At 41.1% G+C, this 25,908-nt stretch overlaps 1 protein-coding gene across 2 annotated transcripts in view; it reads right to left on the bottom strand.

Moving 5' to 3' along the window:
* Window positions 1-5,391: 5,391 nt before the first annotated feature.
* The window catches only part of LOC121004620 (phospholipid transfer protein), a 62,370-nt gene continuing 41,853 nt past the window's right edge, over window positions 5,392-25,908 (bottom strand). For both annotated transcript variants that reach the window (XM_040436850.1, XM_040436851.1), the window contains exons 6-16: window positions 25,187-25,250; window positions 19,937-20,000; window positions 18,805-18,896; window positions 16,863-17,039; window positions 13,885-13,944; window positions 9,207-9,371; window positions 6,825-6,892; window positions 6,613-6,655; window positions 6,476-6,539; window positions 6,029-6,105; window positions 5,392-5,932 (exon numbers count right to left, since the gene is read on the bottom strand). In XM_040436850.1, the coding sequence (XP_040292784.1) occupies window positions 5,810-5,932; window positions 6,029-6,105; window positions 6,476-6,539; window positions 6,613-6,655; window positions 6,825-6,892; window positions 9,207-9,371; window positions 13,885-13,944; window positions 16,863-17,039; window positions 18,805-18,896; window positions 19,937-20,000; window positions 25,187-25,250 (997 nt within the window). In that variant the 3' untranslated portion in view covers window positions 5,392-5,809. The remainder of the gene's footprint in view (window positions 5,933-6,028; window positions 6,106-6,475; window positions 6,540-6,612; window positions 6,656-6,824; window positions 6,893-9,206; window positions 9,372-13,884; window positions 13,945-16,862; window positions 17,040-18,804; window positions 18,897-19,936; window positions 20,001-25,186; window positions 25,251-25,908) is intronic.

Here is a 25,908-nt window from a genome sequence, read left to right on the forward strand (position 1 = left end):
GTCACGGCCTCACGTGACCAGACCAGGCACCAGTGACTCACTCACCTTACCTACAGGCCAGACCAGACCTGCCACTGCCGCGCCAGGAGGGGAGGACTCGGTAGGTAAAGGCTTTAAAGCAAAAATCACGCATATATATTGAATTAATTCTACATTAGAAATTTAGACCGCTCAGGCTGATCACCAAATTAATAATTAACCACCCCAGATCCATTCATAAATTAGTGGGGGATTATAGAGACGGACGGCCCCAGGAGACATAAGGAGTTGGGTTCTGTCTGCTGCTGAACTGGCCTGGGGGCCAATCTTTGCTCAGGGGGGCCCTCATGGTGTCATTTTCACTAAGGAATATAGTTTAACCCTTTATGTGCAAAAGAGAAAAAAAGAAGTCAGCTCCAATCAGATATCTGCACATGGACCAAGACTCTGGGTCTATGTGCAGAGCAGATATCTGATTGGAGCTGACTTAGTGACCTCTTTTTTTTTCTCTTTTTCACATAAACGGTTAAACTATATTCCTTAGTAAAAATGACCATTCCACACCACACCATGAGGGCCCCCCTGAGCAAAGATTAGTAAATGTGGCCAGTGGTGGCCCCCAGGCCACAGTTCAGCAGACAGACAGAGAGAATCCCTTATTTCTCTCGTCTGTCGTCTAATAATCGATCAGTAATTTAAATAACCCCATTAGTGGGGGATTATTATAGAGACGGGAGACATAAGGGGTTGGGTTATAGTTTAACCATTTATGTACAAAAGAGAAAAAAAGAAGTCAGCTCCAATCAGATATCAATCTGCACATAGACCAAGACTCTTGGTCTATGTGCAGATATCTGATTGGAGCTGACATAGTGACTTCTTTTTTTCTCTTTTGCACATAAACGGTTAAACTATATTCATGAGGGCCCCCCTGAGCAAAGGGTGACACCAGCCATAGCAACGCCACTGCCTCTATCTGTAAGTCGCTGGAGTGCACGGCAGGCTCGCTTTTCTGAAGGAAGTGGAACTGTGAAGTGTCTGAACTCTGAACGGCTGTACAGTCAGTAGTGGCATGTGACACATGTGGCAATAATAACGTGTCTGCTGGCCTGCAGCCTGGTAAAGACCTGTGTCATGTCATGTGTGATGTGCATCCCAATTATGCCATACATACATGTACAGATACTGGTCCTGTACTCCTGTGAGGCTGCAAGGCAGGGGTGTGGTGTGGACCACTCCTGAGACTGCATGTGCTTAGGCCTCATGCACACGGCCGTTGTTTGGGTCCGCATCCGTTGCTCCGTTACGTGGCCCCGCCAAAAAAATAGAACATGTCCTATTCTTGTCTGTTTTGCGGACAAGAATAGGCATGTCTACAATGGGACGCCCGTTCCGTTACGCAAATTGCAGAAGGCACACGGGCGGCTTCCGTTTTTTGCAGGTTTGCGGACCGCAAAAAACAGCACAGTCGTGTGCATGAGGCCTTACAGTCCCTAAATAAATAATACTGCAGTAGTAGTTCACTACTCTACGAGGTGTGTGGATTTTTTTTTTTGTGTGTGTGTTGTGGTGGAGGGCGTGATTGCATGCTAGGGTGTGGGAAGGCGGGATCCAGGGGGCCCAAGTAAATTTTTTCCCAGGGTCCAATCAATATTAAAGACGGCCCTGAGTACAGTGACTGAGTCACACCACACAAAAACAAAAGTTTTAGATTTTAGAAAAACAGACTTTTCTAAAATTAGATTAGTGGCATACAAGTCCCTATCAGACTGGAACAGTTTCATTGGAGTCCAGGAGAAATGGGACTACTTAAAAGTGGCACTATTGAAGGTAACAGAAAATTGTATTAGGCTTGTCAGTAAAAGCAAAAAAAGGAAGAGACCACTGTGGTACTCAGCAGAAGTGGCCAAAATCATTAAAAACAAAAAGATAGCATTTAGGAATTATAAAAAAAAAAAAAAAACGAGGATGACAGACAAATTTATAAGATTAGGCAGAGAGAGGCCAAACAAGTTATAAGAGCTTCCAAAGCACATTCAGAAGAGAAATTAGCTCAGTCAGGGAAAAAAGGCCAGAAGGCATTCTTCAGATACATAAATGAAAAAAGGAAACTAAAACAAGGAATTACCAAATTAAAAACAAAAGAAGGAAGGTATATAGAAGAAGATAAAGAACTAGCTGACTGCCTCAATGAATATTTCTGTTCAGTTTTTACAAAGGAAAATGAAGGAGAAGGACCTCAGTTAGGAAAGAAGACTAATGAATCTTTTGATGCATGTGTCTTTACAGAGGAAGAGGTTCTAAGTCAGATGTCTAAAATTAATACAAATAAGTCACAGGGGCCTGATGGGATACACCCAAAGCTATTAAAAGAGCTCAGCGTTGAACTAGCAAAACCATTAACAGATTTATTTAACCAATCGCTGGCAACAGGAGTCGTCCCAGAAGATTTGAAATGAGCAAATGTTGTGCCCATTCACAAGAAAGGTAGTAGGGAGGAATCGGGCAACTATAGGCCAGTAAGCCTGACATCAATAGTGGGGAAATTAATGGAAACCATACTTAAGGAGAGGATTGTGGAACATCTAAAATCCCATGGATTGAAGGATGAAAAACAGCATGGGTTTACTTCAGGGAGATCATGTCAAACTAATCTTATTGATTTTTTTGATTGGGTGACTAAAATAATAGATGGAGGAGGTGCAGTAGACATCGCTTATCTAGACTTTAGTAAGGCTTTTGATACTGTCCCACATAGAAAGCTTATCAATAAAGTGCAGTCTTTGGGCTTGGACTCCCATATTGTTGAATGGATTAGGCAGTGGCTGAGGGACAGGCAACAGAGGGTTGTAGTCAATGGAGTATATTGAGACCAAGGTCTTGTTACCAGTGGGGTACCTCAGGGATCTGTTCTGGGACCCATATTGTTTAATATCTTTATCAGCGAAATTGCAGAAGGCCTCGATGGTAAGGTGTGTCTTTTTGCTGATGACACAAAGATTTGTAACAGGGTTGATGTTCCTGGAGGGATACACCAAATGGAAAAGGACTTAGGAAAACTAGAGGAATGGTCAAAAATATGGCAACTAAAATTTAATGTTGATAAGTGCAAGATAATGCACCTGGGACGTAAAAACCCAAGAGCAGAATATAAAATCAGTGATACAGTCCTAACCTCAGTATCTGAGGAAAGGGATTTAGGGGTCATTATTTCAGAAGACTTAAAGGTAGGCAGACAATGTCATAGAGCAGCAGGAAATGCTAGCAGAATGCTTGGGTGTATAGGGAGAGGAATTACCAGTAGAAAGAGGGAGGTGCTCATGCCGCTCTACAGAGCACTAGTGAGAACTCATTTGGAGTATTGTGCTCAGTACTGGAGACCATACCTCTAGAAGGATATTGATACTTTGGAGAGAGTTCAGAGAAGAGCTACTAAACTGGTACATGGATTGCAGGATAAAACTTACCAGGAAAGATTAAAGGACCTGAACATGTATAGCTTGGAAGAAAGACGAGACAGAGGGGATATGATAGAAACTTTTAAATACATAAAGAGAATCAACAAGGTAAAAGAGGAGAGAATATTTAAAAGAAGAAAAACTGCTACAAGAGGACATAGTTTTAAATTAGAGGGGCAAAGGTTTAAAAGTAATATCAGGAAGTATTACTTTACTGAGAGAGTAGTGGATGCATGGAATAGCCTTCCTGCAGAAGTGGTAGCTGCAAATACAGTGGAGGAGTTTAAGCATGCATGGGATAGGCATAAGGCCATCCTTCATATAAGATAGGGCCAGGGGCTATCCATAGTATTTAGTATATTGGGCAGACTGGATGGGCCAAATGGTTCTTATCTGCCGACACATTCTATGTTTCTATGTTTCTAAATTGCACCATTTTATGATCAAATTTATGTGATGAATCTTGAAGACTTTATAAAACATTTGCCAGTTTTTATCAGAAAATGTATCTTTACACAAGGCACTGTAGAGTAGAGTAACCTGAAATGTGTGGAATTCTTGCCCCCTTTCTTTATAGGAGCTCAGTTAAGTTATTAAAAATGTATCTGTTAAAAAGCCAGTCAACTGTTTCCAATAGCAACTAGAATAATTGTGAATGCAGCTCCAGGCAAACATTTGTACTGTATATAAACAATGGACTATATTTACATAGTTGCTTAACCCCTTCCCGACCCTTGCCGTATATGTACGGCACAGCGGAAAGTGCGTTAACGACCAGCACTCTACATGTATGGTGCACTGATCGAGGGGGAATAGGATCTGTTCTCACTCCCTTAGGGACAGGGGCCTGACAGTCGGGCCCCTGTTGTATCTGTCGCTGAAAACTCTGATGCCGCCAGATTAACTCCTTAGATGATGCAGTCAATGCTGACTGCTACATCTAAGGGGGTGTACACAGGGACAGGGCTCCCTCTGTCAAGTCATCGCTTGTATGTTCTCCTCCAGAGACTCTGTCCTTAGAATGTGGAAGGAAATCATATATTAGGAAATATGTTACATCAGCAGCCCGTGTCATCCTGTGTCGGCTGCAGTGTGCCTGGGTACCTTTGTCCTGAGTTTGTATTTGGGGGTATTCTTCATTGAACCGCCTCTTATTCTGCAGTATTGCAAGGGTTAACCTTTTTTAGCTCTGTGTGCTGCTGCTACTTATGTCTCACTCACTGTCTGAGCAATAGATTTACTAGCTTGCTAGATCCTGCAAAGGTGCTATAATCTTCTTGTCTGCCTGTGTACAGACTTCTGCCTAATTACCAGATTCTGACCATCTGCCCCCTGACCTGATGCATGCCTGATAACTGTACTGAGCATTTGCTGCCTACCCTGGCTATTTTGCTGCAAATACAGTGAAGGAGTTTAAGCATGCATAGGATAGGCATAAGGCCATTTTTCATATAAGATAGGGCCAAGGGCTATTCATAGTATTCAGTATATTGGGCAGACTAGATGGGCCAAATGGTTCTTATCTGCCGACACATTCTATGTTTCTATGTTTTTGGGATTCACATGAACTCTGCCTGTCCAGACCTGGGCCTGTTACTGACTACGCGTTTTACTTGATTACTCCAAGAGGTAGTGACCTGGTGGCTCCAGATCCCTGTATAGGGTTTAAAGGGTGAAAAGCAGGGGACTGCCAGGTTAATTAACACAGTGGTTCCAAACCCACTGATTAATACAAACTGTAGATTTTGAGACCCACTAGGAACAATGAGTCATGACAATCCATTTATTGAAACACTTTCTGGAACGTCTACCTCCTAAATGACCATAACCACAAATACATCTAAAATATTTATTTTTCATATTCTTCACAAGGTGCTAGCAGACCAATCTGCAGAAGCTTTGATGTTTGCCCCACCAACGGTGAGGCCTTGTAGACTTAGTCAAAGCTACACAACTCAAAACAAAACTGTTCTTTATTCTGTATGTTACCTGTTAGTTAAAGATTGTTATAAAGATTATTCACACAAGTAAAACAGATTATTATTTTTGCTCAGAGATGGTTAAATTCCTCAAGTGATTGACTTCATTTTAGAATTGTTAAATAGTCTTTAGGTTGTAGCAATAAATTCTTCTCTGTATCTGTTCTACTTGATTATGATACATAAGGTTTCTAGTGCCCTCATACCAGTCATGATTGGTGTCTTTTAAAGTCTAACCACATCCATTGGGACGTCCTCTATACTGTAGTACTGGTTTGGGTGAGTATTGGAATGTCCTTGAATTAGAGACACATTAGATCTGTGATATGCTCACACAACTATCATTTAGTTGACCCTCAATAGCCATCAAGGAAGGCTGCAATGTTGTGGATTTCAGATAGCCTCATTTGTCCCTGTGGTTGTTTCTGCTGGGGCAGTCGGGACAGGACGGTATTTGTCAATAACTTCTCGGAGACTCATGGAGAAGTGTAAATCACCACCAATGAGAATAAAACCCTGGACAGTAAAACAAGAAACAAAGCAATGAATTTCGACTAGCACCAAATTTCATTTTTGCAGTAATATATAAGTGATTGGAGTACTACAACTTACAGCATGGTGAGTAGTTGTCTCCCGAGTAAAATCCAAACCTTCTGGAAGGGGAATGCTAACGCCTCGCTTTGTCCTCTCTGTGGAACAAATTTTTCACAAGAAGTAATCCTCAGTCAGATTATATCAGTTAGATCCCATTCAGACAGCTGTAATGTGGGAACATTTTAGGTCTATAATGCTAAAAGTGCTGATCTTTAGACACGTGGTCAGTCCAGAATCTGCGGCTACGATACGGATGCTAAAATTGGCCCACATTATGTCAGTCTGAATGAAGCCTTAGGGTACAGACACATGGTCAGGTTTCGAGGCCAAAATCAAGAATGGATCATAAAAAGAGAAAACATGACGACCTTTCTTTTCAATTCATTTCTGGTTTTGGCTTCCAAAACTGCATCAGGAAACCTGGCCGCGTGGACGTACCGTAAGAGATAATTTACTGTGTCTTACCATTAAGGATTGGCATCACTGTCAACTGTAGAAGCGTCTTTAAGGGGCTTTGTAAGGGTATGAGCTATAACAGAAAAGGGAATGCGTATAACAACAAGAGCTACAAAAAGAACTACAGTATTCAGTACTTTACTCACTGCCAGAGACTCCAGTGCTGACTTGTTGGAGTATATTCTGAACCTACAGGTAATTGAAAATGCCATAATTAATTATATATATTAACATAAATTTCTAGTAATAAAGCAATATTGTACTCCTGCATACAAATAAAGCTAATACACTGCACAGCATGTAATGAAACATGGCTTTAGACCAGAGAAATAAGAAATTAGAATTTAGACTTGATTACCTCTTGAGGTCCAGCTGAATCAGTAAAGTGGTCTTTTTCAGTGTCACCCTAGCACTTAGGCGCGATTCCTTTTGGAGACATAATACGTGCAATGAATTCTTAAAATCAGAAATGTGTAAGAGTGATATAAAGGTTAAGCGCTTACAGAGTTTAAAGAGGGTTCTCCAGCTTTTTAATTCTTTTTGCCTCCCCCTTCCCTGATTGATCTGAGGAGGGAAGCATACTACCTATTCCCTACTGTTATTTCCGGCTCCTTCGTTCCACCACTGCAATCACCGAGCTCAATTCAATTTCTGGCATAGACAGAGGTCATTTGTGCACCTGTAGCCAATGACCGACTGCAGCAGTGATGTGTCCCCCGAGTGGCATGTCACTGCTGTGGCCAGTTTCCAAGCAGGGTCTGGGTTTCAGCAAATGAAGGAGCCGGAACCAAGCAGGAAGGAACATACAAGTATGCTTTCCATCACAGGTCCTGCAGGAAGAGAGCCAAAAAATTGTAAAACGTTGGAAAGTCCCTTTAACACTATTATTACTATTTACACTGTTGGTTGTGAAGGTTAAACTTGTGGTTGATAGAGGCAAAACAATTCCAGTATGGTAACACTTGCATGAAGTCCTCAAGGTATAGATATTTCCTTTCTTACATTGCCTCTTGGCTTGGGATGACTAGCATGAGATGATCAGCTTTAAAAAACCTTTGGTCAGATAATGTGAGTGATGAAAGTTTTTTTATTTAAAGTTGGTCATCTCATGCCACTCATCCTGAGCCGAGAGGAAGGTTAAGAAAGCACACATCTTCAGAAACACTTGATTTGAGGAGATGCATGTGTCAGGGTAATGAATGAAGATGTATACCAGGCTGAAAGATGCATATAAATTCTAACAGAAGTGGATATACAATGTTTTGCAGATTTTTGCCATTTTGGTTGCGGAGTCCCTTGATCTCCTCTTTGTCTGCAAGACACTTGTCATATTAAGGCCTCGTTCACATCACCGTTTCTCCGTTCCGTTCTCCGGCTTCGTTGAGTGGCAGGAGAACGTAAAGGACGGATTCTGCAGATAACTGAGACCTAACTGAGCGTAACGGAGCCTAAGGACCCCATAGACTATAATGGGGTCCGTTCGGTGTCCGCTCAGAAAATGATTTTTGAGCGGAGACGAAAGTCCTGCATGCAGAGAGTGGGGGCAGAGAGTGATACATATTAACATTTTAGCCAGCCGATGTTCTGCTAAGTAATAAGTTCAGTTAGGAATGTACTATGAGTGATTGGTGAACACTAGGAGAGCTGCTACCACCTGTGGGTAGTGTACTGTGATACCAACAGTGCACACCAAAGAGAGTCTGGATGACCGGCACACAGAGTGTGGAAGCTAGCTAAGCAGCCTTCAGTCTAGGCTATATCTCCAGTGAGACCACAGTTACAACTAAACGATCACTAGATATAGTGCAGACACGGCTGATAGTTTTAATTGTGTGTTAGTTTGCATCAGTGATTTATTTTAAGGACGATTAATAAATGTTATATTTTAGATATCTAAATAACACGTTGTCAACCCAGAGACAATTATTGGTCCTAGTGACCAACTGTAAATATCTTAGTAACAAAAACACACAAGATGGTTCACAGGAAATGGGGGTGAGCCTGATAGAAGAACTGCTTCTACACTGCTTCTGAAGAGCAGAGAAGCTCATTTGTGTCTAAGTCAGATCTCTCCCTCCTCATCAAATTTCTGAGCTCCCTAGTAGAAAGCAGACATAGTGGGAAGTAAGGAAAGTAAAGTCACTACACACGGTGCTAGCAGATTCCAGAAAAGGGAGACTGCCCCTGCTTGTGAGAGAAATGTATCTAGGTGTACCAGTGAAACAGGGAATAATATGGTCGAGGAAGACATTAGGGAAGCCCAAAAAAAAACCTGCTCCTTCATAGTTATAATTCTACAATTAAGCACAGGGATTATGCAATTTTTTTTGAAAACTCAGGTATGCTTTAAAAACTGCAAAACAAATGCAATTCCAAAAAGTTTTGTGGTTAACTACAGAATGTCAGAGAAACAGAGGGGTAAATTCAGATTTGTACTGAGAGGGGACAGACTTAATTTGTTTCTGATGTGTAATTTTAGGATCGCGCAGCCGAAGAATTAAAAAGCAGTTCTTTATATCTTCCATCACATAAAAGGATGATGGCACAATAAGACGCTTACACATTTTGAGCTACTAAATCGTATCAAAAGGCACGAGTTTCTGCTTTTTCCAACTTTTGATCCCCATGCCAATGCACATGTCAAGAAAGCCACTACAGGTGAGCACACTATTTTTTAATGCTTTCACAGATTAAATATACAGAAGAGTTTGAAAAGCCTAAGTAACAGCTGTGGACCTACCATTGTCATGCTGCTGAGCTGCACAGGGGGCTTGTTTTCTGGAATAAGGTAGATGTTCAGAAGGGCATTCACCGAAACACTGGTTCCTGTTGGCTTTATGGTAAACCGTGGAGGTGTAGAAACATGCAGCTCTAGTTTCATAGGGGCGTCTGCCACAGCTGGATCCTGTATGATGAAATATTAGCACTGAGAGGTGGACACCTTGGAGATCACACCAGCAGCCAAGCATTTACTACAGTACATTTTCAGCTTGCATTTTTTATAATATAGATTTATAATATTTTATGGCTAACACATAACAGATTTAAGAATTACCTATAATTAGTGTTAAAAAGGGATGCAAGTAATTTGGAAGGAAAGGTCTCGGAAGCATTGGAAATCCTCTTAAAAGCTTCTTCTTTTATTGAACATACAAAAAAGCAGACATGGCCACTGGGTACACGGAATACAAACGTTGACGCGTTTCGGGTGCTAGACCCTTAGTCGTAACGGTGCTTCATAGTGTGACCCCACAATTTAAAGGAGCATGATGTCCAACCCTCCAAAATTCTGAGAGACAAGGCACCCGCTCCATTGGTTGTCCCACTATGTGTCACACCTTTCTTACAACCTGCTAATCACATATAAGATGAGCGGGAGTGTTCCTTCTGAGTTAACCCTTATGGAACCAAATCCCATGTTCCAAACCCATACAGGGAAAGGACAAAAAAAAACGCACAGTGTGAACAGCATACTCCATATAACAACTTGTAAAAACATATGAATGAACAAAACCAATATGGCACTATGCACTGCCATGGAGTGCAGATCCTGAAGATTACATACATGTACAGTTTATTACGCAAGAAAACAAAATAAAATGAAATAAAATACAAATACAAATGAAAATAATTTGTCTGGGTAATTTAGTTTTGCGTGGTTGGTAAATGTGTGTTGGTTGAATGCATACCTGATTTGTTATACACACTGTGGGAACTCCATCAAAATTAAGTCCTTGGGAACCGTGCTCCCGGCTTCCCAGGCATATGCAAAAAAGACTGAGTAACCGCACAGTGTGAATGAGGCACTACACATTAGCACTAGAAGCATGCATGTAAATGAAATGATATATATTAAGTGAGAAAACTACTAGATGGCAAAACCAGGATGGTCACATCGTTCCCCAGAAACTGCATATATAAGGGGATAGCATATATTAGATAGCAGAAAATTGCTGCATTCGCAGCATTGGTCATTCTGGTTCTGGCATCTATCATAATTACTGATATACATACATTAGTTCTCTTTTCGGATTCAAGCCATTGGGAACTCTGGTATTGAGTCTGAAAATCCAGAAGGCTTCTCGTAGGCGAAGTTTTTTACAATGATCCCCCCCCCTCCTAGGTGCAAAGACCCTCTCAATTGCAAAGGCTTTGAATGTTTTAACCTGACGTGCATGTATTTGTATAAAATGTCTCGCTGCATTGGAGACATTTAGGGCATTCGGGTTTTGGATGTAATTGAGATGCTCCAGGAGTCGATTCCTAAATTTACGGATCGTACTCCCGACATACATCAAGTCACAATCAGTGCACCTTATGATATAGACCACTCCCTCTGTGTTGCAATTAATGTAACTTCGGATGGGAAAACTGCAGGAATGGTCAGATTTATCAAATGACTGTAAGGGGATCACGTAATTGCAGCTTTTACAGGGGTGGCCCCCACATCTGGAGAAACCCCTGTAAATAAGCCAACTGGATTTAATGTTGGCTTCCTTTCTGTTGGAAGAGAAGAGGGATGGAGACAGCGAGCAGGACAACGTGGTAGCCCTCCTGGAAACAATTCTACAGCCTGATTTTAAAGCTTTATATAGAATCTCATCATCATATAGGATGGGGAGGCATCGTTTAATTGTAGAACTGATTTGATTAAATTCTCTACTATATGTAGAGATAAAGAAGGGGTATAGTCCTGGTCACTGTCTCCATGCACCCTCCCACTCCCCACAGAAATTTTGGATACCTTACAATCCTTTGATTTTCCGAAAAGCATTTCTTGTCTATTTTTGCGTAGTGCAATATTTTGGCCTCTTTGCAACATCCAGTCAGGGTAGTTTCAAGCTTTGAGCCTTTTATCTACCCTGCTGAATTCCTCTGCTAATAGCTCTGGTGAACTGCAATTTCTTGCAGTCCGAATGTATTAAAAAGGGATGACCAGCCTTATGATAAAAATCAATAAAGGGTAATTTTATTAGATCCTCCATGAAGCAGGTCTAGGAAATGTACCAAGATCTCTTCAAATCCACTTTTTGGAAAGGTGGTTGGTCGAAAATGTACAAGCACTTCTAGAAAGCAGAGCAACACTGATGGTGTTTTGGCATTTTGGAGGACACATAGACCTGCTTTAATTAAAGTGTCCATTTCCAAGTCTTTAATTTGTATTTTTTATGGGGGCATTTTTTTTATTTTACCATTCAACAGCTCTCTTGCCCAATCCCTCCATACAGCTTCTTACTCAAATGGAGGTGCATGTGTTCTGAATTGGCAAAGAGGAGAAAGCCATTGCTAGACACCGCCCAAGAAAAAAAAAAAGGAGGGGGCTTGTTGAGATCCGTTGGCCTATCTGCTATCAGGGATGAATTAAGAGGCTTTCATTGTCAGTAAATCCCACCGAAATTTTGGTGTGTTCAGCAGACATACTTGACTAATGTGAACTTTCCTTTGAAGGAAGTTATTTTTATAAATAGGGTCTACTGTATACTGTGGTACTGACATTATTAGCTACGAACATGCTTGCACTATACCAGGTCCATATAGTTGTATCTATAGTAAATCAGTGATCTGACCAGGTTTCCTTTGATGTCACCCATCTCCCAAGGTAATTTTATTCGATGGATTGTTTAAACTTCTTGTATTGTTATTGTATATAACAGTGTAAAATTCCGCCCTGCAAGTTGTACCGGCAAAAAACGTATTCTAGAAGAAACTACACACAAAATATTCTGGAACATCTACGATGTGCAGGACCCATATAAAACAGGTACGTATACTTACAGGTCTTTACACCTGATTTATACAGGGAGTGCAGAATTATTAGGCAAGTTGTATTTTTGAGGATTAATTTTATTATTGAACAACAACCATGTTCTCAATGAACCCAAAAAACTCATTAATATCAAAGCTGAATATTTTTGGAAGTAGTTTTTAGTTTGTTTTTAGTTTTAGCTATTTTAGGGGGATATCTGTGTGTGCAGGTGACTATTACTGTGCATAATTATTAGGCAACTTAACAAAAAACAAATATATACCCATTTCAATTATTTATTTTTACCAGTGAAACCAAGATAACATCTCAACATTCACAAATATACATTTCTGACATTCAAAAACAAAACAAAAACAAATCAGTGACCAATATAGCCACCTTTCTTTGCAAGGACACTCAAAAGCCTGCCATCCATGGATTCTGTCAGTGTTTTGATCTGTTCACCATCAACATTGCGTGCAGCAGCAACCACAGCCTCCCAGACACTGTTCAGAGAGGTGTACTGTTTTCCCTCCTTGTAAATCTCCCATTTGATGATGGACCACAGGTTCTCAATGGGGTTCAGATCAGGTGAACAAGGAGGCCATGTCATTAGATTTTCTTCTTTTATACCCTTTCTTGCCAGCCACGCTGTGGAGTACTTGGACGCGTGTGATGGAGCATTGTCCTGCATGAAAATCATGTTTTTCTTGAAGGATGCAGACTTCTTCCTGTACCACTGCTTGAAGAAGGTGTCTTCCAGAAACTGGCAGTAGGACTGGGAGTTGAGCTTGACTCCATCCTCAACCCGAAAAGGCCCCACAAGCTCATCTTTGATGATACCAGCCCAAACCAGTACTCCACCTCCACCTTGCTGGCGTCTGAGTCGGACTGAAGCTCTCTGCCCTTTACCAATCCAGCCACGGGCCCATCCATCTGGCCCATCAAGACTCACTCTCCTTTTATCAGTCCATAAAACCTTAGAAAAATCAGTCTTGAGATATTTCTTGGCCCAGTCTTGAGGTTTCAGCTTGTGTGTCTTGTTCAGTGGTGGTCGTCTTTCAGCCTTTCTTACCTTGGCCATGTCTCTGAGTATTGCACACCTTGTGCTTTTGGGCACTCCAGTGATGTTGCAACTCTGAAATATGGCCAAACTGGTGGCAAGTGGCATCTTGGCAGCTGCACGCTTGACTTTTCTCAGTTCATGGGCAGTTATTTTGCGCCTTGGTTTTTCCACACGCTTCTTGCGACCCTGTTGACTATTTTGAATGAAACGCTTGATTGTTCGATGATCACGCTTCAGAAGCTTTGCAATTTTAAGAGTGCTGCATCCCTCTGCAAGATATCTCACTATTTTTTACTTTTCTGAGCCTGTCAAGTCCTTCTTTTGACCCATTTTGCCAAAGGAAAGGAAGTTGCCTAATAATTATGCACACCTAATATAGGGTGTTGATGTCATTAGACCACACCCCTTCTCATTACAGAGATGCACATCACCTAATATGCTTAATTGGTAGTAGGCTTTCGAGCCTATACAGCTTGGAGTAAGACAACATGCATAAAGAGGATGATGTGGTCAAAATACTCATTTGCCTAATAATTCTGCACGCAGTGTATAGCAACAATAGCACTAGCCATACAAATGATATATTTTGCTTACATTACCACTTACCATAAGCATTAGACTTCCAAAGTATGATGTCCGCAGCAAGACTTCCAAGTCTTTAGGCATCTGAGTGCAAGAGATGCGTTAAACAACCAAAAATCATGCAACAGATTACAGTATATTATGGTAGACCTATACTTTCTATAAGATGCGTCCCCTATGTAATCTATAGACCACCATTACATTATACTATAACAGGCTGCTCTTCTCCAATTTCAAGTCACTCACTGTCTAACAATATATTACAGATTGGGTCTTTATGGATTCTAATCCGTGCATAGTTGGGTCTACTATTTGAAAGGGATTAAGGGGTTGTCCCACAAAAAAAATTCTACATTTTCAAACCAGCACCTGGATCTGAATACTTTTGTAAATACATTTAATTAAAAATGTTGTATAGGCACCGAGTTATTCACTGAATCTATCTGTATAGCGCCATTTGCTGTTTTCTCTTTTTCAAATTTCTCTGTCCTGTTCACTGAGATGGAAGCACATGCTCAGTTCTATCCTTCAACTGCCACCAGCTGCAGAAGTGCACTCCCCCTGAGCTGCCAGCTTAGGAGCAATGAATAGGGGAGGGGGGGGTGGGGGGTACAGGGCTGATTCAGTTTGTTAGAAAGAGGCTATATGATTTTCATTTTTTAACATTAATTGTGGGATAACCTATTTAACCACTTCCAGACCGGGCCATTTGCCCCCTTCCTGACCAGGTCTAATTTTGCAAATATGACATATGTCACTTTATGTGGTAATAGCTTTGGAACACTTTTACTTATCCAAGCCATTCTGATATTGTTTGTCTTGTGACACATTGCACTTCATGTTAATAGTTAACCTTCAGCATATGTCTACTTTATGTTGGCATAATTTTGGTAATGTAATTTTATTTTTTTAGGACGTTTAGAATTTTAGAAGCAATTTTTAAATTTTTTAAGAAAATTTCCAAAATCTGTTTTTTTAAGGACCAGTTCAGTTCTGAAGTCATTTTGAGGAGCTCACATAATAGAAACCACCCATAAATACCCTATTTTAGAACCTACACCCCTCAAACTATTGAAAACTGGTTTTAGAAATGTTGTTAACCCTTTAAGTATTCCACAGGAATTAAAGCAAAATAGAGGTGAAATTTCAAAATTTCACTTTTTGCTGCAGATTTTCCATTTTAATCATTTTTTTCCTGTAACACATCAAGGGTTAAGAACAAAACAAACCTCAACATTTGTTACCCTGATTCTGCAGTTTACAGAAACACCCCACATGTGGTCTTATACCGCTGCATTGGCACACGGCAAGGCTCAGAAAGCAAGGAGTGCCATGTTTTTTTGGAGGGCAGATTTTGCTGGAATGGTCTTAGGGCGCTATGTTGCATTTGAAGAGACCCTGAGGTACCCCCACAGTGAAAACCCCCCAAAAGTGACCTCATTTTGTAAACTACACCACCCAAGGAATTTTTAAGGGGTGTAGCGAGCACTTTGACGCAACAGGCGTTTCATCGAATTTACAAACCTTGGCTATGAAAATGAAAAATACATTTAATTTTTTTTACAAGAAAATGGTACTTTAGGCCCAAACTTTCTTTTTCACAAAAGATAACAGGAGAATATCCCCCCACAATTTGCTACCCATTTTGTTCTGAATACAGTAACAACCCAATTGTGGTCGTAAACTGTTATTTGGGGATATGCCAGGGCTCAGAAAAGAAGGAGCGGCATCTGGATTTTCTAACATGGAATTTTCATGGTTTTTAAGAGCGATAACTTATTTTTTTGTTGACCGAGCTGCTTGATGGCTTCTTTTTTGCGAGACAAGCTGTAGTTTTTATTGGCACCATTTTAGGGTACATTTGGTGCTTTCTGGTAGCTTTTTATCAAATTTTTTGGGAGGTGAACTCACAAAAAAAGCTGGTTGGTGTCATTTTTCTATATTAATTTTTTACACGTTTTAATTGATAGGGTAGATCATGTGATATTTTCGTAGATCCGGTCGTTATGGACACAACAATACCAAATAGGTCTTTTTATTTTTAGGTTTTACACAATAGGAACATTTTTAGAAAAAAAAAAAAATCATGTTTTTGTGTTGCCATTTTCTTAGAGCCATATTTTTCTAATTTTTCTGGCTATGGTCTTTTGTGAGGGCCTGTTTTTTGCAGGATGAGGTGATGTTTTTATTGCTACCATTTTGGGCTACATACGACTTTTTGATATTGATATTATGTTTTTTGGGAGGTGGGTCGACAAAAAAAAAAAAAGCTGTTTTGGTGTAATTTCTTTTTGTTTTTTTACCCTGTTCATTTGATGGGGTAGATCATGTGATATTTTTGTAGAGCCAGTTGTTACGGACGCGGAAATACCAAATATGTATATTTTATTTATTTTTTACATTTTGTAAATGACAATTGGGGAGATGAAAATTTTTTTTTTTACAAGTGAAACTTTTTTTATTTTTCATTTTACACTTTGTGCAAAACCTCTGGGTGACATTTAACTTCACTTTTTTATTTTTTTTCTACTATTGATTTCTCCTGTAACTGGGGCTGACATAGTAGCCACAGTTAAAGGGGGGAATACACCACCCAGAGAGACTGTACAGCATAATACTGCACTGTACAGCCTCAGTACAGGGCTGATCGTGGTCTATGGAAGACCTGGCAGCTCCTGCACTTCCCCGATCCCGGCGGTCACATGACCACCGGGCTGTGACAGGAAGCAGCGCATTGCTTTCTGATCTGTATACACAGTGCTCATTCAGCGCTGTGTATACAGAGCTCTTGAAGGCAGGGACACCCATGAAGGGTCCCTGCCTTCTCTCTGGGGTGCCCTGCTGTCACTAATCGTGCAGCTGCCATCTCTGAAAGGAAGTTCTAAAATGTCTGATCAAAGATAAACCCGACCGCCCAGGACGTTTATAGTCAATGGGCGGTCGGGAAGTGGTTAAGGACAATTATCATTGACAAAAGAAGTACATAGAGAAACAACACTTACCTCTTCATTTTCAATTTCCAAGCTGAGTACACCTGACTTATAATACGCATACATTGCTGAATCAAAAAAATACTCAGAAAGGGCAATGTAGACCATGCGTTCCTTCTGCTTTATGTGGAGTGCTGGGGATGTGTTTGGGATGGTGTCATTCTTGGCATCTAATGAGAAGAACATGCCCTGAAATGAGGAGACACAGGTTTATTTAGGCAGACATGACACCGGTAACAGACCCTCAATGGAACATATCCATTTTATCCGACTGAATGTAAGTGGTCAACATTTGGTTACTGGTCAAGATGGCGGCAATGCCTAATCCGATGGAATGGGGTAGTCCTGGACATAAATTTTCCATAATCTGACAGTTGGCCTTATTCATTTTAAGCCAATCGGTAGTCAAGGTTCTTAGATATTTTTTCTATACTTACGATAGAAAGTGTGGTGCCCCTTACATCCATTAAACATTTAGATTGGTTTAAATTGAAACATAATGGATAATGCAGAAATGGTCATGAACATGTGAGGCCAACTCATCTCCATCCTTCCTCCACATTTGCAAATTGGTTTTGTAGGGCTACAAAAGGCAGAATGGAAGATGTGATACCCTGGCCCTTGAACGATGGCTCTCCCTATCAGATATTTAAGACATATCCTAGGATGACTATTGTTCTAGTAGTGCTTCAAGGAGCAATGCAACGGACTGACAGGCTATGGACAAATGCTTTAGGCACTTCCCTAATAGTGCCGGTGTACCCTTAATGTCAATAGGTGGCACACACACACAACGGCTTATAAATACAATTAGAGGAGTTCACTGATCCCAAGAACCCCTTTTCATATGTACAGGCAGGGTGCATAGGTTCCAGCACCGAGCTCCCATCTCCTCGACTTCTGGTCCCCGCTGGTCTGGAAGTGTGATGCTCAGGGGCGGATTGGCCATAGACCTTATAAGGAAATTTCCCCGTGAGCCGATTCCCAGGGGACCGCCTGAGCCCTTCTCACGGCCGGCCAGTGGACTGTGGTATTTGGCTCTGTTGTGGTGGTATAATGTGCCACAATATGGTATTGCTGGCCCTGCCTACTTGTGCTGGCCCTGTCTTCCATCAATTTGTACCCGACTACAAAACGGGGTAACTTTTAGTATTTTTTCTAGGGCCACTTTAAGTTTCCAGTCCGCCCCTGGTGATGCGCCATCTACACAGACATCACTGCTGCTGGCCAATCAATGGCCTCAGCAGTAGTCGTTGTCATGTGCCGTCCCTGCACACATCACCGCTGAGACCACTGATTGGACACCAGTAGTGAGGTGTATGTAGACAGTGCATCACATTTCAGGCCAGGAGGGACCAGAAGTAGAGGACAAGAGAGTTTAGTCCTGGAACTGGACTGCCGGTGACAGACGAGCCTTTTATTTTCAACCACTGCACAAATATGGAAAGGGGGTTCTCGGTCTCAGAATAATGACTGAAACATCATAAAAGCTTTAAAACTCACATATTTTAATACATACAGTGTAATAATTCTTCCCTGAGTGCTCAATACAGGTACAGTACGTAGCCATGCATGGACACAATGAGGACATAGTTTTCTATACGAATATTAAGCAAATTAAACAGGATCCTGTCCCTGGAGTGGCGTCAATACATTTACACAGACAGTATTGTAAGGCTCTGTTCACATCTGTGTCATGGCTTCAATTGTAACCGTTGACTTACAATTTGGATCATAGAGTGTTTTTTCGAGGTGTCCATTTTAAAGGGAAAATTAGTGCTATATATGAGAGAATCTGTGCCTTTAATGTACTGCACATTATAAAGTGTCTTTTCTTTAATGATATCAAACTGTCCATAGTAAAGATCCATAATGCGGAGCTTTAGAATTCTATGGGCCCATGTACCCCATGCCATGTGCCGCCTATTTTACATGGAGGTTGGCTTATACTTACCCTAAAATCCATATCTAAACTGTCTTCGGACACATCGGGATCACTCAGAAGAGAATAGTCGATGCCTATGTAATCATCCACTGGATTCTTTACTGCAAAAATAGAACATTTTTTCAGAAGTGACCCAAATCTTGAGTTTAGAGTTTATCCCGGGAATTATGGATGTAAATAACACAGTAAAATAATAAATTCTATAACTATATTCTATAAGAAACTTAGTGGACAGTTTCAATAACATTACTTGGTTGAATTAGTAGTTACGCAATTCCCTATTAAAGGGGTTGTTCCACCAAAAACGTATCACCTATCCGCCGGATAGGTAATAAATATCTAATCAGTGGAAGTCTGACCACTAGGACCTCCACCAATCATGTAAACGGGGCTCCCTGGTCCTCGAGTACCTATAGTGATGGTCACACGTGCACACTACTGCTCCATTCATCTCTGTGAGGGTGCCGGAGATAGGCAGTACAATAAACTTTGGACTCACCCTAGTCCTACATCCTACACTAGTGTCAACCGGTATATTCCAAGTGCACATCATTAGTATGAACTGGCAGGATGCTTATAATATATTGGAAATATTTTGGACTCCCTAAAGGGGTATTGCAATCTCACAAAGTGATAGCATATGCCATCACATTATGATCATGAGGACCTGACATTTGGGGCAACCAGCGACCCTGAAAATGAAGGGGCAGCAGCACCAATTCAGCATCATGACCCCCTACACTGTATTTCCCTGCAGAGCAATGCCCCAGCCACCCAGGGAACTGCAGCTGACGCAGTGCACTCGAATGGATCAGTTTGTCAGTACCCCAGTTCTCAAATTCATCCTTGTAGACATAGTACCAGGGGTACAAATACAGGGAATCCCTGCTGTTGCATACAGTAGGGCAGGGATGGCCAACCTGAGGCTCTCCAGCTGTTGCAAAACTACAATTCCCAGCATGCCCAGACTGCCTACAGCTATTAGCCTATAGCAGGGCATGGTGGGAGTTGTAGTTTTACAACAGCTGGAGAGCCGCAGGTTGGCCATGCCTGCAGTAGGGGAATGCTTTATAAAATGGAATAAATAGTTTTTGCCTACATTTCAACCTTCAGACAGAGGTATACTTGACTTACTACTCACCGGGCACAGTGTTAAGCAGGGAGTTTAGCAGTACCATCCCAGCATGCGTTAGTGCTGGACAAATCTGTAACAGAACATTGAGTATTATCATGAAGACAATTCTGCATCTGAAAATACATTAGAAAAATTGTGACTCCGTCTTACATTTAGAACAGGAGCTGGATGCGCCGAAGTTATGGAGAGGCCGGCGCCTCTACATAACTTCAGAGGATCCACCACCAACTGTGGGGCTTTATTAAGACCAGCATCTAAAACTCCGGTCTTAATAAATGTGCCCCTATATTTTTATGCTGATGAGGTGCTCAGAGTACAGAGGGGAAGGCCTAGCCTCTCTGAGCACTGCTTCTCTTCTGCCTTACCCCCTTTTCAACTATCCCTCCACCACTGATTGACAGAACTAGGCATCCCCAGGGTTATGATGCCTGGCCCTTGTTTGCTAGGGTTGATCATGCTGACAGATGCTCTTTAACACACCCTTGAGATATGTGCTGTATATCTTCATCTGTAGCAATAGTACTTAAAATACTTGGCTAAAGGCTCACATGATTCTGGGCATTTGGGTGAATTTTGTCGTCTAGGAAAATAGTTTGTTACTAGAAGCTGCCTGGGTTTGTGTAAGTTTGGCTGTAAATAAATTAGATTAGCAGCTTTCCTGGCCAAAAGGTGGCCATACACCTTAGACAGCTGTTGGTCAACGCCTATTCTACCCGACACCCACCCCTTCCCCCTCATACACATGCAAGTTTGGCTCAGGGCTTACGTGTATGTGTTCTCATTGGGGAGAAGGGAATAAGGCTGAGTTCACATAATCGGTGTAAACTCTGGTAGCCTTTTCCAACAGAGAAACAGACTGCGTTCACCATATGTGCACTGCTGGATCCACACTGACTACAATGGGATTCAACTGTGATCGGCATGCAGGACTTTTTGTCTGGCCAAAATCCGCCATTTATTCTGGAAAGTGGATGGATCCCCATGGGGATCTGACGGTGCAAGACAGTATCTGGCTACACCAGATATGGTGAACTCTGGCAGTTTGCTCCACTGCAGGAACAAGCTACCAGAGTTTACAGCGCAATTGTAAATGAAGCCTTAGCCACAGCCAGACACCTCTGATGGATTGGGCAAGTTGAAATGCCCAAACCTTCTTTTCCCTTTTATCTGCCATTGGTCAGGACACCCCCACACAAATTGGATGGTCAGCCATCGTTTATAATGTGTATGGTCATGTCAAGAATGAATTATACCACAAACTATGGTGGCACAATCTCTAGGGTCTTGCAGTCCGCCTCCGAGCCTAATGGGTCCCAAAGACCCTTGTGCCTCTTAAGACACAGGTATCACAGGTATTATAGAAAATGCACACTGGGAGGGTTCTGTTATAGATTTTGCACTGGGGCCTAGAACCTTCAATTTAGGCTACTGTCACACTAGCGTTTCTGGGTCCGCTTGTGATATCCGTTTCAAGGCTCTCACAAGCGGCCCAAAACAGGTCAGTTCAGCCCCAACGCATTCTAAATGGATAAGGATCCATTCAGAATGCATCAGTTTGGCTGTGTTTGGTCTCCGTTCCGTTTTTTAGACGGTCACTAAAACGCAGCTTGCAGCGTTGGTGACTGTCGGACTATGCGGAGCCTAACGGATCAGTCTAGACTTACGTTTCTCAATGACACAATATGGTGCAATTGAAAACAGATCCATCCCCCATTGACTTTCAATGTAAGTCAAGACGGATCCGACTTTTTAATGAATAATGCAAATGGATCCGTTATTAAAGGATACAAGCGTTTGCATTATTCATGCGGATCAGTCTGTGCAGATACAAGACGGATCCGCACAAAACGCGAGTGTGAAAGTAGCCTCACACTTTTGGCTGGAGAGAAGGGGTTAGGTCAAGAATTTGGCATTTGGGGGTGTGGCATTTAAATTTTTGTCTCATGCAGGAGGAGGGCTATGTGCTCCCCTGCCCCTTGCCACAGAGTACTGAGGTAAGGGGGGCCCCAAGCTAAACTCTTGCACCAGGGCCCATAAGCATCTAGAGGTTAAAAAGGGGTGGCTCACTTCTGGTTGGTAATGGTGAGGTGCTACTAACTTGAATTGAGGACACCCTGCCTCAATCAACAAAGTAGATTGATAATAAATGGAGTAAGCGAGCACTCACACTATGGCATCAACTATATATGTTTATTATTATAGGTATAAAATATAAAATATAAGATATAAAAAAGGACTGCAATTGATCAGCCAAAATCCTAGAATAGTAGCAGTATATATACAGGAAACCGCAGTATAAATTAGTAGCAGCAATATGATATTACAATGATAGCAGCATATAGAAATTGTCTGGAGAGAGTCAATGGTGAACGGTAGGATCATAAAAATATAAAAATAGGTGATATAAAAATAATGTGTAGAAGACTACAATGAAATCAAAAAATTGTGAGGTGTCCAACAAAAATACATAAAGTGTATGACTCTTGGTCATTAATATCCAGAATCTTCTGATAACGTGCAATAGGTGAGACGCTCCAAAAATAATAGAGCAAAAAATTGTGTGTGTCGAACTTAGGGCTCTGGATAATTAGCTATACGCCAATAGATGCTGGGTTTTGCTTCCTTCCGTATCTAATAGATACAACCGCTGATAACAAATCGTCCCAATGAGTGTTGGGTATATAAAACCTGTAACTCCTCGTTTCACAATATGCTTATATAAGTTCATATAGGTATTCAATGTAGCAATTCATCCAGTGTATTCCAAATGTAGCTGGTAGTGGAATATCGCAGTGGTAATAGATACAAGAGATCTGTGCCGTCTTACTTAACAATGCGCTTGTGTGAAGAATGTATCATAGACACAGCACCTTCATCTAAATGTTCCAATTGTCTCAGATATTGAGCCAAACGATAAAATCACTCTTACCTCCTGTTAGTTATATCAGAAGGGGCTGTTGGTGGGGTGTCCGGGGAGGCGAGCTGAAGACGCCACGACGCCTCACTCCTTGTGTCCTCCGTCGATCGCACCAGGTATCGCGATACTTCAGGTGAGACTTCCGCTTGGTAAGCGTAATCGCTTTAGTAATGAGTGATAATAGTTGGAACAAATGAATTCAATATTCGGATGGTATGAACTTTAAAATTGCATTGCCATGCATATAGAGTTCTTTATAACGGAGGTATTTGTCGAAGTCTCCAATATATCAGACGCGTTTTGAGATGATTCCACATCCCTTCCTCAGTGGTCATACCTAGAACTTCAAACCTCCTTCTTTTAAATCCTTTAAGGTCCTCCATAAACTGTGGTCACTGGATTAAAATCCAAGATTGGATTGTAATTACAAACTTTCGCTTTAATGCAATTTTGTTGCGGTTTTTTTTCTTTTAGATGCGTTTTTTTGTGTAATCCATAGATCACACTGCGGTACATGACTGTATGTAATAAAAATTCGATCTGAAGTTTAGAACCACACAGATACCATATAATCGGTATACAACTAACATGATATAAAATATTGCTAAGATGTAGTTAAAAAAGGATAAACAATATAAAATAGACAATCTAAAATTAATATAGGTGATTTGACTAGATATCTGGAAAAAAATGGACTTTGTTGTACCCTATTCGTGAAAGTAGGAAAAGGTCCCAAACCAGAGGGAGAGTCACAGTGCCGATAGACGGCCAGACATGCGACTCACCATCGGGGATGGGGCATTGACCTTAGAGAAAACCAAACAGTTCCAATTCAGAATTCAGTCCGAATGGTAATAGGGATCCGAATTCGTATATCTGTCTAGATTCTGCTCCAGACATTTTTTTAATGAAGTTACCTCCTCTCCAATGTTGATTGACCTTTTCTAACGCCATAAATTTTATATCCCATGGATTGCTGTTATGCACCTCTTTATAGTGCTTCGATAAGGAATGTTTGTCATAACCTTTTTTGATATTAGATATATGTTCATTAATTCTTGTTTTAAGGGTTCGCTTGGTACGGCCTATATATTGGCGGTTACATGGGCATTGGATTAGATATATAACTCCCAATGAGTTACAGGAGATACAATCTTTAGTTTCCCATGTGTATGAATTTTGAGTTGAGTGAACCTCTAAAATTTTGCGTGGTAGGTTATTCAATTTACATCCTATACATCTTCCACATTTATAAAATTCTTTCATATTCATGAAAGTGCTTAACGTGCTGTCTTTTTTTAATCTTATTTGGGACTGACGGAGCCATCTTCAAACCCAAATTGGGGGCTTTTGTAAAGGTAATCTTCGGTACATGTGGTAGGAGGTGACCTATTATCTTGTCACTTAAGAGATGTGGCCAATGGGACTTAATTATTCTCTGTAGTTTCTTGTAATTGTCATTGAAGGGGAGGATAAACCTAATATTTGAAAATTCATTCTGTGATCTCACTTGCTGTCTATCATTAAAGAACGATTTTCTTTCCAAATTTCTCAGTGTCTAAGGCCTCATCTATCGGCTCTATAGGATAATTCTTATCAACAAAGTAGGATTTCATTTTAGTTGCCTCCTCCTCAAATTGACGGTCATCTGTACAGTTGCGTCTGATTCTACGGAACTGTCCCGTGGGAATATTGATCAGCCACCTAGGAAGGTGACAGCTAGAAAACAGGATAACATTGTTTGTCGCCGTAGGTTTCTGAAATGTGCTACAATGGTATTTATTATCCTGTATTTTAATCAATAAATCTAGATATTCCGTCTGATCTTTAATATTTGAGGTAAAAATCAGACCCTTGTCGTTAATATTCAATTATTATTTTTTTTTTTTTTCCAACTGTGATTTTCCCTGTTTCCAGATGAAGATGATATCAATATAGCGCCGCCATAGAGAGTCATACACTTTATGTATTTTTGTTAGACACATTTTTTGATTTCATTGTTCTCTTCTACCCATTATTTTTATATCACCTATTTTTATATTTTTATCATCCTACCGATCACTATTGACTCTATCCAGACAATTTCTATATGCTGCTATCATTGTAATAACATATTGCTGTCACTAATTTATACTGCGGTTTCCTGTATATATGCTACTAGTCTAGGATTTTGGCTGATCAATTGCAGTCCTTTTTTATATCTTATATTTTATACCTATAATAATAAACATATATAGTTGATGCCATAGTGTGAGTGCTCGCTTACCCCATAAGCATCTAGCTACACCCCTGTCAGTTCTCAAAGTTTGGTGGCGATTACAAGCAGCACTTGTACCTACCTGTTGGTTAATTAGAAATTTCATTCCTGTTGTTATGAAAGAACCAAGAAAGTCGTACACCCTCCTAAAATAGAAGAAACCATAGCAGGTGAGACCAAAAGAAATGCTGTGTAAAATAACTGGATTGGTCGAAAAGTGTTAATACAGCTCAAAACAACCCTCGTAACCATCAGTGGTTAGGAGTGTGAAAGTTCAATTTTTGGTAGGATGGTAAATGTGATTAGAAGAACAATGCTGATCAATTTATGGTGGCCATTACAATTACTATATTGGTCTCCCAACCAAAAAGTCTTACAGCTTACCTACTTTATATTCTCTATGGGCGTTCTATGCCTGAGGCATTTAAAGAGGACTTTTTATGGGTTTAGGCATTAGGAAATAACTAGCAGGTTATGTAGGGCATAGTGTGGCATAGGGATCGCCATAGCAGCCATAGCAATGGCTATGGGGCCCCAAGCTGCCGGCTGAGGATTAAAAAAAAAAAAAATAATTCAAGTGGCGAGTGGCGGTGCGATATGGACCCCCCCCCCCTTCATTGGTGGCAGCGGCAGTTCCGATCGGAGTCCCAGCAGTGTAATGCTGGGGCTCTGATCGGTTACCATGGCAGCCAGGACACTACTGAAGTCCTGTCTGCCATGGCCAGTTACTCTGCAGCATACTTACATGCTCTGTGACCGCCAGGCGCTCCTCCTTCTTGTAACTCGTCACAGGTCTGTGAGGCG

Source organism: Bufo bufo, chromosome 6, assembly GCF_905171765.1.
Source record: "Bufo bufo chromosome 6, aBufBuf1.1, whole genome shotgun sequence".
NCBI lineage: Eukaryota > Metazoa > Chordata > Amphibia > Anura > Bufonidae > Bufo > Bufo bufo.